Source organism: Anas acuta, chromosome 2 (assembly GCF_963932015.1).
Source record: "Anas acuta chromosome 2, bAnaAcu1.1, whole genome shotgun sequence".
In the NCBI taxonomy this organism is placed as follows: domain Eukaryota; kingdom Metazoa; phylum Chordata; class Aves; order Anseriformes; family Anatidae; genus Anas; species Anas acuta.
The window spans coordinates 42,923,885-42,942,371 of NC_088980.1; the positions used below are offsets into that span (position 1 = coordinate 42,923,885).

The 18,487-nt window shown below is 38.8% G+C and overlaps 1 protein-coding gene across 1 annotated transcript in view; it reads right to left on the reverse strand.

Moving 5' to 3' along the window:
- GADL1 (glutamate decarboxylase like 1) overlaps positions 1 to 18,487 on the reverse strand; it is an 84,253-nt gene that overhangs the window by 36,347 nt on the left and 29,419 nt on the right. The window contains exons 10-14 of the mRNA XM_068674455.1: positions 15,805 to 15,869; positions 15,476 to 15,557; positions 8,373 to 8,572; positions 4,041 to 4,092; positions 912 to 1,001 (exon numbers count right to left, since the gene is read on the reverse strand). Coding sequence (XP_068530556.1) covers positions 912 to 1,001; positions 4,041 to 4,092; positions 8,373 to 8,572; positions 15,476 to 15,557; positions 15,805 to 15,869 — 489 coding nt within the window. The remainder of the gene's footprint in view (positions 1 to 911; positions 1,002 to 4,040; positions 4,093 to 8,372; positions 8,573 to 15,475; positions 15,558 to 15,804; positions 15,870 to 18,487) is intronic.

Consider the following 18,487-nt stretch of genomic DNA (forward strand, 5'->3'; position numbering starts at 1 on the left):
CATTCATGTTTTGTGAAAATATAGTGAATGTACACTGTGGTTATAAACAACTTTGAACTGCAAGGGTTAAATATACTTTCCAAAACAATACAGACAGGTTTAAGGAAGACCTCACCCCAAAAAAGACAATAGCATCCACTATAAATTGAAAGCAATTCCTGTGAAGGAAAAGCTGCTGGAAGAAAAGCAGCCTCTATAGGAAGTATGCATGTTTTGTCTGTCTATGGTATACATATCTATGTTCTAGTTTAAATTTCTAGTAAGAAATTCTAGGGGAAAAAATAAATGCAGAATACTGAAGTTGCTACAGGGAGGAGCAAGCAATTAGCTTAATTAATACCAGTGTCTATTGTTTCCTAATTAATTCTTAACAACTTATTCCCAGTTTGTTACTTCAAAATTTCACTGCTACTTTTTTCCAAGATGTATATGAATGGCAGGCAGAGTTACCAAAATGCTCATCACTGAAGTTTTTCCCATTGTATTTCTGTTTTCATTTGCAGGTTGTTTAACAGCAGAAATGTATTCTTAAGCATTTCCTCACCTGCCTTTTCTACAGTAATGCAAGACAAGCTCCAAGGACAATGTTAAGTGTCTGCAACAGGTAATGAATACTCTGTCTAGACAAGAGATGCAGACAAGACTGTTCATCTTCTCTCAGTTCTGCCATCTGCTAACAGCTTTGATAGTAAGCGGAATACTTGGAAATGTGTGCATCTTTTTGCATGTAGAAAAAGAATAATTTGCTTTGTCTAAATAGGGAACAAACTTTAAAATCCTAGTAATATCTATTTGAGGATTAAATCATCATTCCACTGATAGGTTTATGTCTGGAAAAGCCAGGGGCTATTTCACATTCTTATACAGATACATCAGTAAGCTACAGATAACACTGTTCATGTGACACTCACCTCATGTAGCTTCTGCCAAAATTCAGGTCCATCCTCCATTTTTCTTAAACTCGGTGGAATGTACCAAAAGCAAACATTTGCATACTCCGGCTAAACAAGAGAAGAAGTAATTGCTTATGAAATATAACAAAATGAGAGAGGGATATATATTGCAGCTCATCAGCAAGTTGTGCTTTATTTGAGGGATCGGGGGGACAGAAGGAGTTTACACCTTTTTAATCAAGACTTCCTTCTCCAACACAGATTGTTTCCCTTTTCTGAAACAAGAAACAGTTTTAACATTGTCCACTTAACTCCCCCCTGTCGGAAGGAAGGAAGGAAGGAAGGAAGGAAGGAAGGAAGAGGAAGCCTGCTGGGGTTCCTTCTTTATTTCTTCTTTTGCCTTGGTTAATAAAAATTTTGGTTTAACAAAAAAAAAAAAAGTGTAAGAGAGGCATTGAGAGCTAACTTGAATTTCAAAACTGAAGGAAGTTGAAAGAGAAAGATACATTTTCTTTTCAGAAGGGAAATTTTCATATTCTTTTCAGAAGGGAAATTTCCTGTGATGCATTTTACACAAAACATACAAACTCATTATTTTTGGTACTATTTAATGTTTGCACACCTAGTCATTTTTTCTACTGAATGACTACTCTCCTTTTATATCATACAGCCCACTATGTAGTTCTGGAGTTAGTGCTGGCCTTCTCAGATCTCATGTTTTAAGAATCTCAGGATGCTTTGTATGATACATGCCTGAAAATATCTTGTCCAATAACTAAGCAGGCCTTTTGAGCAAAGACTCCACATCTCTGCTTCCCTCCTGGGCAAATTTGCCTTTAAACTCAGCGGAGATTTAGCTGCAAGCCTCCTGACAAGAAGAATGGATGTTCATCATGCATTATAAAATAAAGCATTTTGTTTTATGAGGTTTCTATTTTGTACATGATTGAGAAAATGTTCCAGCAGACCAACCCAGGATCTGCCTACATTTCCTGCTAATTTGGAACAAATTATATTTTATTTTTTACCTGTGCAGATAGCAAGAGCATGATGAATAGATGTGTTTTCCAGTCCCACCCAATACTACCCATAACAACACTCCGTTAATGTTGACCTACCTTGTTTTCAATGCAGTATATTTACCTGGGGTCTAAATTACAACATGGATTATAAACTAACACGCCCCTACCCCCCAACACACACACCATCCTCATTAGTATGGCTGAACACAAAAAAAAAAAAGAAGTTAAAAGGCAGCTTGATAGCTGGGTCACACCATCTCATTGCCCCACTGTGACTGCGGCTGCTCTTACAATTGAGGCAGTTCCTGAATGAGGAGAGCCCACCAGCTGAGACATGCTCTTTCATGAAAGGGCACTGAGAACTGCTCATATCATTTTCCGCCTCACTTCAAAGAATGCATTAAATACAATTTAATCATCAAGGAGAATATCGTTGTCAGCTGGAACAGAACTGCAAACCTGCCACCTGCTGTCATTGAATGAAATAAAGCTCAGTGCTTAAAGTCCCATTTCTTTCCCCAAAGAGCATGCATTGAGTACACACAAACACGGACCCTGAAAAGGCAGCGATTTCCTCATGAATGCAAGCACTAGTTGACTGTTGGAGGGTTTATTTTAAAGCTGTTTAAAATCAGATGGCAGGACTAAGCAGATGGCATATATTATCATATTGCCTCCTTGATTGTCTCAGTTTCCTTTCACACATCAGATAACTTCATCCCCCTCTGAAAATACCATTCATCCCAGAAAGAAATAACTACCCCCAGCCACGCTTCACTATTACTTGTCATCTTCTCACAGCTCTTATCCAAGCAGGTAAGCAATTATACCACAGAGGAGTTCAAGATGACAGATGCACAACTGGCATTTCCAGGCTGTAGAAGAGTCCTCGCTACAGGACTTTCACTGCATGTATCTGAGGATCATCTTCCAAGCTTCTTGTCCGAAGTCCAACTTCCTTTCATAAAGGACTCGCTTAACGGGGCCTAGCTGCCTACCAGCAGTCTTTCTTTAAATTCTCACTGCTTGTCCTCCTGTGCTCCTGAAAATTTCTTCTTAACCCTTGCTCAACCTCCTTCTCATAGGCCATACTATCGCACTGCTTCCAATCCTATTTTCAATCCATGTGTCCTTTTCCTGCATGAACCAAACAACAGCCTCTGCTCTCACCAGCATCTTTCACACCTAAGGTGGATCTACTCTCTTCACTAAGCTCTACACAACAGAGAAGGGTTATCTTTTTAACGAACTTGCCACTTTACTCATCATATGTTGTGTCATCATTTGCCCATCATATGTTGCTACCAGCACCCTTCATGTAAAGTTTTCCAGTATGCACTTCCAAATTAGCAGTTTTCAAAGGTAAACAGAAAAGTTTTACAAGTGGTATAAAATAGTTTTTAAATTTCTTATTAATTCCAGCCTAACCTGGAATGCTTATTGGATCAACAAATCTAAACCAAATTTGGAAATTTGGTTCATCATTACATTTATTGTTCTCCATGAGCTCTCTTCCTCCCCATGGTACTCACCCAGCTGTCTTTCACATACTTGTATGTTCTAAAAATGACAGATCTTTTCAGTGCCTCCCAAGACATTAACCTCACTTACCAAAGAGCTGGGGATAGGAGAAAAAAATTGAGATCTTTAGCCCTGCTCACTCTCTCCTAAGCAAGACCATCATAAGAGAAAAAGCTGACAGGTTTAGCAAAGATGGGTGAAAACTACCTATTTTTGGTGTTTTTTAGGAAGATGGATGTAGAAATAGAATTAAGGAAAAAATATGGACTTCAATGATGAAAAGTTCATTTTAGGATCAAGATATTCTGATTATTCTTCCAGCACTCAGTCTCATCTGTAAGCCTGGCAGGCACTGCCTTTTTGCAATCAGACTCTTCTCTTTCACAGGAAAATGCTCCATTTATACACCCTAAGGCAATACAGGCCCAGAAGCTATGAAAATGGGTAGACTGGTGGTAGGGAATACAGACCATACTATGTGTCCAAGCACATCTGTGCATCGCAACTTATTAAGTTACACACTTCAAATACGAAATGGCATTTGGCTAAAAAGAACAAAGACAAACAACAGGCAAAAAAAATGTTAAATTCCATTTTCACTTACCTCCAGAAGAAGCTGGAATCCCTCTCTTTTCTTAATTTCCTCCACTAGATATCTGTAATTAAAAACACAGGGTTTTATGACATTGAACAATACAATACTTAGAGGCAACAACAGAAAAGGCCTTAAACACATAACCATCTTTTTTTTTTTTTTAATTATTATTTTATATTATTTTATTTCCCCGCCCGACTTGAAGAAACCACAGAGTTAAACCTCATTTCTACCTGCTGTGAAAATACAGTAGCTATCAGCTCCTGGAAACAAATAAAGGCAACAACCAGCCAAGGAGTACTGAGAGGAGGCCAAATTCTGTCCTCAGGCACAGATTTTCAGTGGAGCCACATGGCACAAATTGATCCTATTTACATCAGGCTGTGAACTTTCCTGATGCAAATTTCTATTGATGCTGTTCTCTACAAATTAATTCCTCAATCTCTTTTCCTCAAGTGCTGATGCTGTGCAGCCATCTTATTTCATGGTCACCCTGACATTTCTTGCACTATTACCATTGTCACCAGGATCTTGGCCCAGAACTTAAGTTTCCACGTACTTCAAAAGACCGTCAGTTTTCCTGCTACTGTCCTTGTCCCGTACTTTACAAAACAGTGCACATTTCCCTTCAGTGAGCCTCTGCTGATGCACAATAATCCCTGGGCATCCTATGCTAACAATGCACTAAAATAAATATTTCTTGTATCATTCACCTGTCAGCATGGAAAAAAATAAATAATAAAAAAAAGCCTTCAGTACAAAGATGGATTTGAATCCAAACTTTGGATCCAAACAGCACCAATTTTTAGAAATTTTTTAAAACATGACCTCAACTTTGCCACAAGCAGATATCACTCCAGCATTTTGAAGCAAAGAGGACAGCTTGTCATAGCTAGGGTTCTTTTAATTACATGCCCTCTCAAAGCCTTCCCAATGAAAACTCCAAAGAAATTACCTCAAACTCATACAGCATTCCCATGTCAACAGAATTTTAGTCTTCTACACAAAGGTATTGTTGTCTAACAGTAATAAAACAGAGGCAGTTAAACTACAGATTTTGTATAAATATGCTCTTTTGTTTCATTAATTCAGCACTTCCCTGCCTGCAGCTGCCTTATTGGTCATCACACAAATAATTCTTTTATTCACTCCTAGAGGAAGAAAAATACTGTTAGAATAACCCTCCTTGGTCCTATTCACATGCCTGAAATCTGCCTTCACAGGGACACCACTAGCACAGCTGTATCCACAAAGCCTGAGATTCAGCAGACGTGCTGCAGAAACTGGTTGGCTAGGGAGGCAGTAAACAATACCCTAGATGGTCTAATTTTTTCAAAACAGAGCATGGGGAGTTGCCACATTGTTTATCATTAACAAGTGTTGTGCATGTGACTCATTACCTCTTAGCACATGTCCCCGTAAAATGATTGCTGTGACAAAGTGCCAGTTCCCAACAGCACAGCTCTATGAGTTGCACCAAACTGTGCACTGCTGAGGTGTTTCTCTTCATTGCAATAAGTCAACGATCTGGATCTTGTCTGCCACGACCATTTAAATCCTACTGTGTGTTGTTGTTTGTTACCTGGCTGTTAATTCCCAAGCTACTGTTTAGGTTGAAAGCAAGGCATACTGAAAGGCATGCAGGAGAATAGATATAACTGGGGAGGGAACCTGCTCCTGTACGTGATTTTAAGCAAAAACAAGTTCAGTGCTTCCATTCTGTTGATTAGAAGATTCTTGTCTGTGTTGAAAAAATAACATCTATCATAATCAGCAGGCCATTCACAAAACAGTGGCCCTCAAACCATTTTTTAGTTTAATCCTGAAAAAAAGGCAAACGAACAAAAAAAAAAAACCTCTTTGAAGGGATCTAAGTATGAACACGTAGTTTTTCGAGGTCTTAAAGTGTGTTAGAGCTACTTTTCATTTCATAATACCCTGCTCTCTTACCACAAGCACCTTTTTTCTTATACCACTGTCTGACATGGGATATCTGATTCTGGTCAAGCTCACAACACCGTTAATCATGTTCCTAACTACACTGCCAATGGCCTAAGAAGGCAGCCATTAGAAAAATCCATCACCCATGATTTATCTTGCCAGGACCATTTGATGGCAGTGGAGTAATTTACTCTGTGCATCTTTCCACAGTTGACAGAGGAGTTTTATTATCATGTCACGTTTGCAGAATGTCAGAAGGGCTCGAGTCTCAGTGAGGACTGGAGTGCACAGAGAAGTGCTATTTGCTACGATTAAGCCTTGCAGAAAGTGAGGGGTGGGGAACTGCAGCAAACGTGGATGTATGTCTGTTAAAAGTAGGTGTTGTCAACAGAGTGATCAGGCATAAAAACTGCAAAGATACTGAAGCATAAAGTGAAGAGGTGGATAATTACATCTAATATATTAGGGCTATCTACCATGTTGAAAACATGATTCACCTCTAAACCAAGAAGAAATTGATGGAATAGCCAATAAGCAAAGTTTGATGCAACAGAAATGCATGACTGCAATTACCCTAAAGCCTTTGCAGCTCTGCCTATCCATGGAAAATAATCTTGCTCTCAAATTATATAGCCAATGCACCAGTTCCAGCATTAATCTAGGTCTCTGTTCAGGAACACTGAAATACTATCTTTGCAACATCAAAGGAAAACCTACTGTAACAAAACAGGAGAAAGGCTGCACAGCTGTTGAGTAGTTAAGAGACCTGGCACAGTGCCCAGTAAACCTGATGTCTCAGCTGCAAAGTGCCCATGTCCACGCAAATTCCAGATAGCAATGCAGCTACTGTAAAGAATACACTTCATCAGATAATGACAAAGAATTAATTTTCTTCTTCAAACAAGGAAAAAAAAAAAAAAACATTCTGTCCTTAGAAACGAATTCAGCTTAGAAGCTAAATCCTAACATTCAAAGAAAATATCGATCCCAGAAAGGTCATTAATCACTACGTTCAGGTAGATGACCTTGGCCAGTGACCTTGATAAGGCTGAATTCGCCTACTGATAGTGCAATGAATTACATAGTCTGTACAGACACAGTCCAGTACAATACTCAGGAACAAAACCAAGGTGCAATCTAACCTGAAGATTTTAAGAACACATAATCTGTCGAATAATGAGCGGCTTTGAAGAAATAGAGAATAAGGCCAGAGCTCATTTGGGATTTTCTGGGTTTGCTTCTTTCTTACTTTTTTTTTTCTCCATTTCTAATCTACTCTGGTTTTACAACATAGATGTTTCAACTTCTTCTTTAAAGTGACTTTCTTAAAGTGAGAACATTCCTTTAATTTTCTGTAAACATTCAGTTCTTTTAAACTTGGTAGTTCATATCAAAAATATAATGCCAGTATGATAGAGGTGACTGTTTTTAAATATTAATGATTTGCATTATAGTAGTGTGTAGCTAGCCCAGGAGTGAGTGAAGATGTTGATTCAGTTTTATCTTGAATACATTTTGAACATACTTCAATTGAATTGTTTGTAATGGGACATTATCTTATTTCAAGACCATATTTTCTATTAGAAGACAAAAAACTTGTGTATGGAAGTTTATTTCCAGACACTGAGACATCATTGTCACTTTAGAAACACCTTCTAGCAAGAATTTTATGGAATTCACTTGTGAAACCATGTGCTGTAAGACCAAAAAGATAGTAAAAATTGAAAATGGAGAAAAAACACCAGAAAAAGACATGCTTCAGTCCCTAATGGAATATACTATAAGCATTAAGAATTTCAGCAAACCCATGAAGAAAAAATAAACATACATTAGCTCTGAGCAACCTCAGCAACCTGCCGTTATCTTCGTATAGCTCTACTATACCCTAACATTAACAGAGCATCCTCATATGTTTCCCCACAACAATACTTTTCTGTGTTTTCTCAGTCATGAGGAATGAAGTGGACACAAGAATGGAAAATTCACTTCTTGCTAGACATAGCTTAGAACCTGGCACATGGTGCCTGTTTTACATTAATACCAGAACATACATTTAAGAGTTAGAAGAGGGAGGGGATGCTGGTAGATGCTGTCCTACATATGGTTCAGATAACATGGATGTTAAATAAAGTATATCAATAGTTGAATTCAGATTCTTTTTTTTAACTGACATCTATACTTATTGCTACAAGTAGTAATTACTATTAAATATTGCAGCAAATTTAATCACACTAGTTATTACTGCTATTGCTAATAGCTTTTTTTCTTGTATTATACAGAAAGAAAAGGGGGGAAAAAAGTAACAGTTTGGTCTGTTCCAAGATAAGAAGTGTTAGCACTGTCAACATTTCAGACAGTCAATGACACAGAGTAGACATCTTCAAAATTGCGAGGAGGTACCTAGCCAAAGCCAGTGCCCTGTTCACTCTCTCCTCGAGGCCTGTGGTTCCCAGTGCCTTCCACATCAGCCAGAATTTGAATGCATCCGGACGCCTGCTGCACTGAATGGACTTGTCACCAGTGTCATAGCTGACATCGTAGAACTTGTCCTGCTGGAACAGGTACGCAGCCTTGGCAGAGTAACACTTCTTCAGGAGGCCCTATCAGAAACACAACAGAGGCTTAGATTGCTGATAGGCATTGTTAAACCTTTTTATCTTCACAAGCCAAAGCAGTTTTTGCTGTCTGTACCAACCATTTAGTAAAAGAGAACTGGATGTGCACGTCACCATTCACAGCTTACAGCATTGTTTAAGAACCCTGGAAGAACCCAGTGAAGTCAGCATTGACCACACAGATTTATTTTATTATTTTTTTTTCTGATGATTTACTTCATAGTGTAACTGAAGAACTGTAGGTTGAAGAGCAATTCTGCCCCAAATCTCAAGAAACCATGGGAGCAGGTACCACAGAACCAGCTGCCCAAACACATGAATGTATGGGTAAGGAGAACTTCTATACTGAAAGGGTTGTTACACACTGGAACAGGCTGCCCAGGGAGGTGGTGGAGTCACCATCCCTGGAAGTCTTTAAAAGACGTTTAGGTGAAGAGCTTAGGGATATGGTTTAGTGGGGACTGTTAGCGTTAGGTCAGAGGTTGGACTCGATGATCTTGAGGTCTCTTCCAACCTAGAAATTCTGTGATTCTGTGAAGGAGGAGAAGGGGAAGCCTGTGCCCACTGCTGCAGCCTGTAGGTTGGAAGAACAGCCTGAAAAGCTTCCAGAAAGTTCACAAATGGCTCAAGCTGTTTCTTCTTTCCTCTGACAAAAGACTTCACATATGGCACAGTTAGTTATGGGTAAAGAGTATTTCAGCCCCAAACCCAGTGTTTTGCTGTTACCAGTAGAGAGCTTCTGAAGATTTAGCATACGTTATCTGACTGTTTTAGTGGAAACACCACCGACAGATTAGCATAACCCCATGTCTCATCTCTATTCACAGTTCTGACAACTTTAACATTTGAAAATAAGCCTCAGAAAATTGCTTTAGTGCACCCTAACTATGATTTGTTAATGAAATTATTTTTATTCAGCAATCTCCAGCCTCCAACTTCTAGGAGATTGTCTGGGCAGAAATGGCCAGCAGAAAACAGACAAAAATCAATGAGTACAGTGGCATGCTCCAGCAAAGAACAAAGCTGGGAAATAGAAAGCAGAGAGGCTGTTAAATGTTTAAAGGTGTAGGTGAGGAAAGGAGACACAGGACTGGCCCATTGGCTGAAGAATAAGAAGTAGAGACAAGGGCTAGCAGAAAGGAAGTTACAAGAGCAGAGATGAGGGTGGTCCTGCAATGGGCCCAGGAGACAGGACAGGTTGTGGATTTGTCAGGGAAGTTAAAAGAGGATGAGAAAAGAAAATCTGTAAGGTGCTACTAAAATAGAAATTCAGATGAATTTCAAAACATGGCTACAGCATCTGATTCAGATCTGCAAATGTGTATTTAAGTGACAGTTGAACCAGAAGTCTTCCATGCAGCAAAGACCAAGGAACAGAAGCACACAACATGGTAAAAGATGCTAAACTACTCTAGGAAATAACAATTCATTTCTCAGTTGAACATCACTCTTCAGTTTTGAACCAACTGAACAGGCTTTTCACATATCACAGCCATTTTTCTGCATCTGCAGCAACTTTGACTTCGAAACGGCAGACAGGGTCTGACATTTCTCTTAGTCAAAGTATGATATTCCTGCAACAGAGGTACAGTTTTTAATCAATGTTACAGTACATTACTGGTAACTTTAGCACTGGCAGTAAAATAGAGAAAAAGACTTCAAGACAAGGAATTCAAAGAACACACGAAAATGAGAAACAGTCCACTGGCATAAACAGGATAAAGTTTCCCTCTCTCCTAGCCTTTTCAATTCCCTCTGTCAATATTTTAAAAAAGAAAATGATAAAAAAAAAAAAAAAAAAAAAAAAAAAGGAAAGGAAATGAAATGAAAGGAAAGAAAAGATACCATGAACACCTATTTGTAAAGCACAAAAGGAGAAAAACAACCTTGAAGAAAGCTTCTCCACTACTTCTGCAGGGATTTGACAATCCTGTTGTAATACCCCTGGTTTGCAAAAAGGACAGCAAATTCAGTATGAACTCTCTAGCCCCAGGACCAGCACATTCAGCCTTGTGAGAGGACAATTTGTGTGACAGCTTGGGAAGAAAGGGATAGTGGCTGCTAAGAATTATAATGTGCTACTGCAGCTCACTGTAGCATTAGCTGGAAAGACAGTGCTGGGCCTAGTATTTTTGCAACACCTCAGATTCTCACACTTTCCAGGTTTTTCAGAGGAAAAACAAAAGGCAAAAAGATGATACTGGAAACTGAAGAAAAGTCAAGCACTGACACATCCATCCTTCACCACTTTTATATAGCTTTGTGTTCTCTGGCTAACCAGTTGCCCAACAGGAAAGGGAATCCATTTGTCAAGACATTGTGCCATGCTCATTTAGATCTCTGTACGTGAATCTTTAAATAAAAAATAAATTTTAAAATTAAAAAAAAAAAAGAGAGAGAGAGAAAAGAAAGCAAACAAAAAAGAGAGCACCACCCCCAAATTGAAGTTAATTGCTTTGTTTATCACTGACTTCAAAGTTTTGCATCATGTTTCAGCAGCGAGTGTATAGCAGGGCCAGTTAATGTGGGGTTATCTTCTGCATTATCAGAATGTAACACAGCTGCACGGTAGTGGACACCACAGGATATTAGCTCCCCTAATGTCCATCATCTGAGAAATAACTTCTGTTTGTCACAAGAAATTTTAACTTGGTATTATTACAGAAGGAGTCAGACCAATGTTCTAGAGTGAAAAGCCAAGCAAGAACAAATATCTCAGTGAATTCAAACTCCTGAGAAGATCTTTCCTCTAAAAAACAAACAAAACCACAGGTACTCTCCTACTCTCATGGTTCATCCAAAGCTGACAAGATATGCTGGTTTGATGACCCTTTTCCATCTGATCATCTTACTGATAATGCAACACGCTCAAGAAATCCTGTTGAAGATCTTGCCTTCTGTCAATCTTCAGAGGCAAGGACAGTAACGTCCCCTCGCACATCACTAGAGCAGACAGGAGAAGAAATGAAAATCATGTGTTGTGCAAAGGAAAGGGAATTTTCCAGACCAATGCAAGAAGCAAGGTGGATAACAAAGGGGGAGGAGAACGGAAAAGTTGCAGGATAGGCTGTTGGGCTGAGAAAAAGAAAAAACCCAAGATAAATTTTCTGCTCAAGAAAGCAATTACTTCTTGATCTCTAGTGTCTTGAAAGTAATAGACTCAAACAAGCTGAGGACATAAGATGTCATCTCAGTTTTCCCATTGAAATGAAGGAAAAGTAGAAAAAAATGAAAGGAAAATATGCTTTCTAACTCAGTATTATCAGTCCCAAGATGATCCTGATGACTGTCCGCACAGTAACTGAACTGCTCCAGCAACTCAGAAAAATTGCAAACATTTCATTAGCACTGTCTCATTTGCAAATTTGTGATTCTTCCTTCAGTATCTTTTATCTGTTTCTGTCCTTTGATCAGAAGCTAACGGTAGTTCTCTGCCTTATATTGAGGCTGTTAGAGTTTCAGAAAATGGAAATACTATTTTCATAAAGGCCCTGGTCCACTATGAAGTTTCAAGCAACTTTTCATTTTCATTAAGTCTACAGATAGTTGTTATGTGTTATAATTAGTGGCAAATAAATGAATAAGTATTGATACTAAAACAAATATAGACAAGCTCCAGTTTCTTATGGTACATAATTCAAAACACCTTTTTTCTCATTGAACAGACTTATCTACATCAAGTCTTCTGATCTCCCTCCATTTCCATTACTAAGTGAACTTGAATTTTGTTAACAAAACATGAACAGCTTTTTCCTCCCAAGACAAACGTCTTCTTGATTTGCTTCATCTAAAGCAAAAAGGATGATCTTTTGAATGGCATACTTGAAAATTCTCAAAAGCAGTGTATTACAAAAGGCCATCCCTGTAATTCATTTCAAGAGGTGAGAAGGAGCTCTCAGTAGCACTAACCCCAAATAGAAAGCAAGTTTGTTTCCTGCAGCTGCTCTGGAAAGAAATTAGTGAAGTAGATATCTTTGTGACACTGCTAATGATGAGGAAGAGATTATACTGCAGGTATGTTTACCATGATCAATCAGTAATGCTCTGTGCTAAACTAGGACTTCATCAGCTACATTCTTTTAGATTTTATTTTTAACTTTATTAGTTAGAATTCTCTTGGTTTCCTAGAACTGATTACTAATTACCTAACCTAGTGCTGCACTTAAAGATCTGAAGAATCACAGAAGTTTGGCATTTGTGATAAATATTAGTTCCCCATGTATATGGTGACAGTAATCATGCTTACAGGGATTACAGAAGGAACAAATTGGAACAGGTCTGGTTTTAAGAGAAAATGCACAACCTAAAACTGATTCATAGCATTTTAAGAACATTCAAGAACAAAGTTCACTTACTAAAGTTTTGAGAATATCAGTCCCCGTAGCTGTGTGTTTAAACTGTCACTGCAATTCACATCAGAGCAATACAGGTATGTTCTGAATAAGTCTCTCATCACAAAAGTGATGAAAGTTACTCAGTGCATGGCAGTGAAGAAGGGATAGCTGTGCATTTCTTGAGTGATTTAAGCACTGAAAAGCCATTGTCATTGATCTGAGCTTTTTCAGAGGATTAACCAATCTCTCTTTCCCTTTGGTGAAAACACTTCTCCCTTCTAATCAAGTCAAACACATATTTCTCTCTTCTATCTCTAACTTCTTCGGAAACCACTCCGATTTACTTTCATCAAGGTGAGAAGATTGCCTCTTATCAGCATTTCTCTGCAGTTTAAATATTTTCCTATATAGATTTTCAAAATAGAAGATAAACACAGTATTTCATTCTAAAAATCCAGCTGCAATGTCTTAAGACTATTGGCATTGCCAGACTAAATGGCTTCACCCTGCAGAAGGCCCTGGGCAGGTTGGATTGATGGGGAGAGGCCAATGTGTTGAGGTTCAACAAGGCTAACTGCCAGGTCCTGCACTTTGACCGCAACAACCCCATGCAGCGCTACAGGCTTGGGGCAGAGTGGCTGGAAAGCTGTGCAGGGGAGGAGGAGGATCTGGGGATCAAAGTAAAGCAAGGCTCCTCCAGTAAAGTGTCATAAATATTCATTTGATTTTTTTTTCCTTAAAGAAAATATTTTTCTTTATATTTAAAGAAATATATTTTCTTTAAAAAGAAATATATTTTCTTTATAAAGAAATATTATTTTCTTTATATTCGACTTTTTTCAAAAAGCTGAAGAAAGTACCCAAGTTTGGACGTGTTTCGTTTTGCATAAGGTCTGCACTGGCACAAACATAAAATGCATAAAAGCCGGTTTTCTAGGAATTAAACCCTGACTAAAACACCTTCTCCTCCCCATGCAGAAAAGTGTTCTATTTTCTAGAACATATCTCACTGTACAACTGGATCTGGTTGTATGAGAGGTGAAAACACAGAAGTATTGCTGACCAACTACCTAGAATTGTTATCTACAAGTATTTCTGGCACAACATTGCATAGCTGTGATCTGGAAGTGGAATAGGATTGCTCTACCAGCCATCACTCTTCATGGAAGGAGAGCCCTGCAGTTGGAACAATGTTTGTAAAGTGACTCTAAATGCCAAGGCAGCTAGAATATTTCATTCCTCTCTGTTTCTTTCCTCTCTCTTTCGGAGAAGTTTCCAGTATGCAGCAAAAGTAGTCTAATCATTACCTGAGGCTACATCTACATACTGGGCCTAATTAGTTACAAATACAGCACTGAATTCTTCCCAAGCCTGCAATTTAGAGACTACATTAACCTTAGTCAATAACTTCATTCTGCTTGTTTTTCATCCTGGAATAAAGGTAAAATGATGGACAGGTAGTTCTGGAATCTGTAATCCTCTTTAATCCCACAGACTCTAGTCTAAGGAAACGAGGAAGCACACTTCTTGCTACCCCATCTCACCCGTGATTTGGAGTGATCTGCTCCAAGGGAGCACTGATTAGCATCTATGCTCTTCAGTCCTCATTAGTTCTTACTACCAGGAGTTAGTAAGCAGCTACATGGACAGGTAACCACTAGCAGCTGAATGGAATCCATCAGCTGTTTTGACAGAGACTTATAAAAGTGATTTACAAGCCATGGCCACAAAACAGTGATGCAAACCTCAGGGACTCCATATCCTCACAATGTTCAGTCATTGATGAACTTAGATAAAACTTATCCCAATGCTAGAGAATGAACATAAGCTTTTGCAGGGCTGAGTCTGCAATGGTGCTTTAAATAAATAACCTCTGACTAGTTTCTTTATTAAGGTAGAAGAATTCCACAGAGATATAAACAGGGACTTCAATCACATTGCAGACTAAAGTGTCTTTTGTGCCACTTGACATCAGAGCTTTGTTGTTTACTTGCTAGATTTTCTCACTGTGCATGTTTTTTTGGAAAGTCCCAGTCATCCTAGTAATGAAGAAAAAAATGAATACAGCGAGGAAAGAAGGCTCAGCATCTTTGGCTGCATGCACTTCAACTCCTTTCTCACCCTAGTACACCCATGCAAGGTGATGCAAAGAGGAGCTCTGCCTACATGTCATTCTTTGAACAGAGATGCAGTGCTGTTGCAGTCCTAGTGGGTGATAGCTGTTCTGGGGACTTTGATGAGCTTAGTGTTTAAACTGCTAGAGACACAGGTGACAAAATACTCAATTCTGAATATAAATGCACAGAAGCAAACTAGGAAGGGCACCAGCTGCATTTGACCATTGATGAGTATAGTGACTTGGATCAGTTTGGCCCTACTCTTAGTCACCCTTTACTAATTTCTTGGTGAAATACAAAACAGTGTCATACAGCTTTTGCACCACACTGTAGTAAAACTGACTCAGCTGTTTTCTTATCTCCACTTCCTCATTGCAGCAATGACAGTCTACTGCATTAAAAAATTAGAAAAAAACAAACAAAACGGAAGGACTTACAGAGTTGTCTTTCACCAGAAGAGCACAGCACTGGATTCCAGCCAACAGCATTTTATGGGGATTCCAAGCAACAGAATCAGCCCTGCAAAATTCATAAAAGGAGACAGGGGAGAAGGCATAGGAATTGCACCTATAATCACTGGTACGAGAGGCAAAAATGCCCAAATGCAACCCAAGCAGATAAATCAGTTTTTCCAATTTTTCCACATACCCATAGGTTTAGCAATCCCTCCAATTAATGACAACACGCATTCTGAAAAATACAGCTCTCATGGAGGCTTGTCTATCTCATTCCCTGTAAGTGTGCCCATAAACTAAAACTGACTTACCTGTGGATGCCATGAAGAAGTCTACAGTGCTTCCTTGATATCAAAGCTGAGCCACCCCAAGAAGCCTATTGGAAAAATTACAAAGCCAAGACAATGTTATTTGTATAAAGTTCTTGGTGCTCTCTGATAATGCTTCAATCAAGGATTACTGACAATGTTTTTATCTTATTTGAAATTTAGTTTATTACATGGTTAGTGGACTAAATTTTGCTTTTAGCAGCAGCTACAAACAAAGGTGGTTGCCTGAGACTATGCCTAAAATAGAGGAACCAAGGGTTTGTGCCATTATGTGAACCACAAGCTATGTTTTCACTTCTGTATAAGCAACAGCATGAATTGAAGGGCTTCTACATAACCAGGACATAAGAGGTGGTTCCATTCCTTCAGCCTAAACCTAAGCAATGACAGTCAAAAGACCTATTTTGTACACATTCCTCCTCCTAGCTTTTTCCTTTGTGAGAGTTTCTCACAAAGGAAGAGAGAATGATAATCTCTGCCAATTGCAAAGCCCAGGCTCAGATACTCCGTGGAGTTTTGATACAAAAAGTGAAGTCAGTGAGTAGGTAATAGCAGCATTTCTGTGACCAGCAATCTCACTGATGTTAAAATGGTGTAGCATTCACCACATCGATCTCAGGTCATCTAAGAACTAGCTGTGTGGCCTAAGCATCAGTGAGGCATTCTCTGTAGTGAGTAGCTCTCCGCTGACATTCTTTATCAAGTGTCCTCTTCTTTATCAAGTGTCCTCTTATCTGTTTTAGATACCTGTCTTTGAGTGACACCTTCGCAGATGTCTCTCTCCATGCACTACAAAAGGAGTTCAGACAATAAGCATAAATTACACAAGTTTGACTTCTGGTCGCCTTAAGTTAGGGAAGGTGACTTGTCTATGAATTCAGCAAGGACCAAACATCACCCACTAGCTGCAGTAAATCTTCATTTCTCAAGCAACATTTATCCATGGGGTCAGGGTGGTGCGGTGAGAGCACACAACAAAAAACAGAATGCATGTCATATATTGCATTTGAGAAAATATTATTAAATATGAAAAAAGGGATTTCAGCATTCATACAGACAGAATCCACAAAAGAAAGTTCCCTGTGAAATGAGCAAGGCTCCTCAGAGATGCAGAAGAGGCATCAGTCCAAAAAACACCCAGACTCAGCATATCATAAAAAAAAGATTCATATATTTTGGATTACTGAGGAAGAAAACACTGCTGTTTCCTGATCTAAATATAGTGAGGTCATACTTGCTTGCCTTTGGGGTTTAGGTGCTCTGGTTGTTGGTTGGTTTTTTTTGGTTTTGGTTTGGTTTGGTTTTGGGGGCGGGGGTGCTGGGGGGGAGTTGCTTTTGGTTTTTGCTTGAAAACAAACAAAACAGCTGTGAGAGCTGATCTATGAATTTAGCATCAGTTTTTGGTTTATAGGCCATATATTAGGGGAAAAAATCTTCTGTTTCTGGGAGACAGGAATAGTAAAAGCTCACAAGGGAAATGAACGGTTAAAAACTTGTCCTAACACTTATCATTCTCATTAATGCAAAACACAAACACCACATCATATTTTATGTTGTCATGCTCACAACATTCGTGCTGAGAAAAAGGCTGCTGCTCAATCTACTTTTGGAACCTAAGAAAGGAAATTATTTGCCTCAAATTTCACAGTAAGCCAGTGGCAGAACCATGATGTCAAACTGGGTTCCCCAGCTAGCCCAAACTAGCCATGTTACTGAAGGACGATCAACTTGATCCTCCACTTTATAGCTAGATTTTGCTCTTCTCTTTCTATAATACGGTCATAGTAGTCATTAAATTATTCCCCAATTTTTATAATTCATAAGCAATGCACTGACAGACAATAAATCTTTTAAAAATTTACATCCAAAGCTGTTGGTATTTGGAATAATTGACATTTTCACACCATTCTGAAAAAAATAGGACTAGGAAGGCACTCAAGTGTTCATCTCACCTGTGAGCCACCCCCAAAGGCAGGATCAGCCATACCTATGGCATTCCTGTCAAACATTTGTAGAGATTATTAACCAACGAACACACCCATTTTGGGATTAATATCAAAGTGAAAGATAAGGTGAAACTGCTGCCTACACAACCCAATTGGTACTTCTGTCTGCCTTCGTTTTAAAAACTGCTGCTAGGTATCTTGAAGAGAGGTATGATAGGTCCAGACATCTCTACCACCTACCAATGTCTCCTGGAGCCACAGTACCACAAGATGAATTTGTGCTCTGTGCTTCTTTACTCAGTTCACAGACTAAGTGCTTAGAGATCCAGGGCTGGCAAAAACCAAATGGGAATGGGAAGGCAGGATATCGAGAATCACTGGCTTTGTCTGTTTTTAAAGAGCTCTAATGATGGAGGCTGCAAAACTTAGCCACCTAATTTGTGTTTAACAATAACAATCCTACAGATTGAAATGTCAGTCCTAGACGGTGTTACCCCTTGTATCTGCAGTGGCCATGGAAAACACATTCTTTTCTTCTTGTAGCAGCTTTTAAAGTATCTGTAGAGTATCACATATAGTCTCTTTATCTTTTCTAGTTTAAATAACATCACTGCTTTTAATCTTTCTTCATTGGTCATAACTTCTGGATATGATTCCATTTATCTTCACTGCTCTACTCCTTTCTAATCTTTATCCTGTAGGCCTTTAACCTCCTTGAT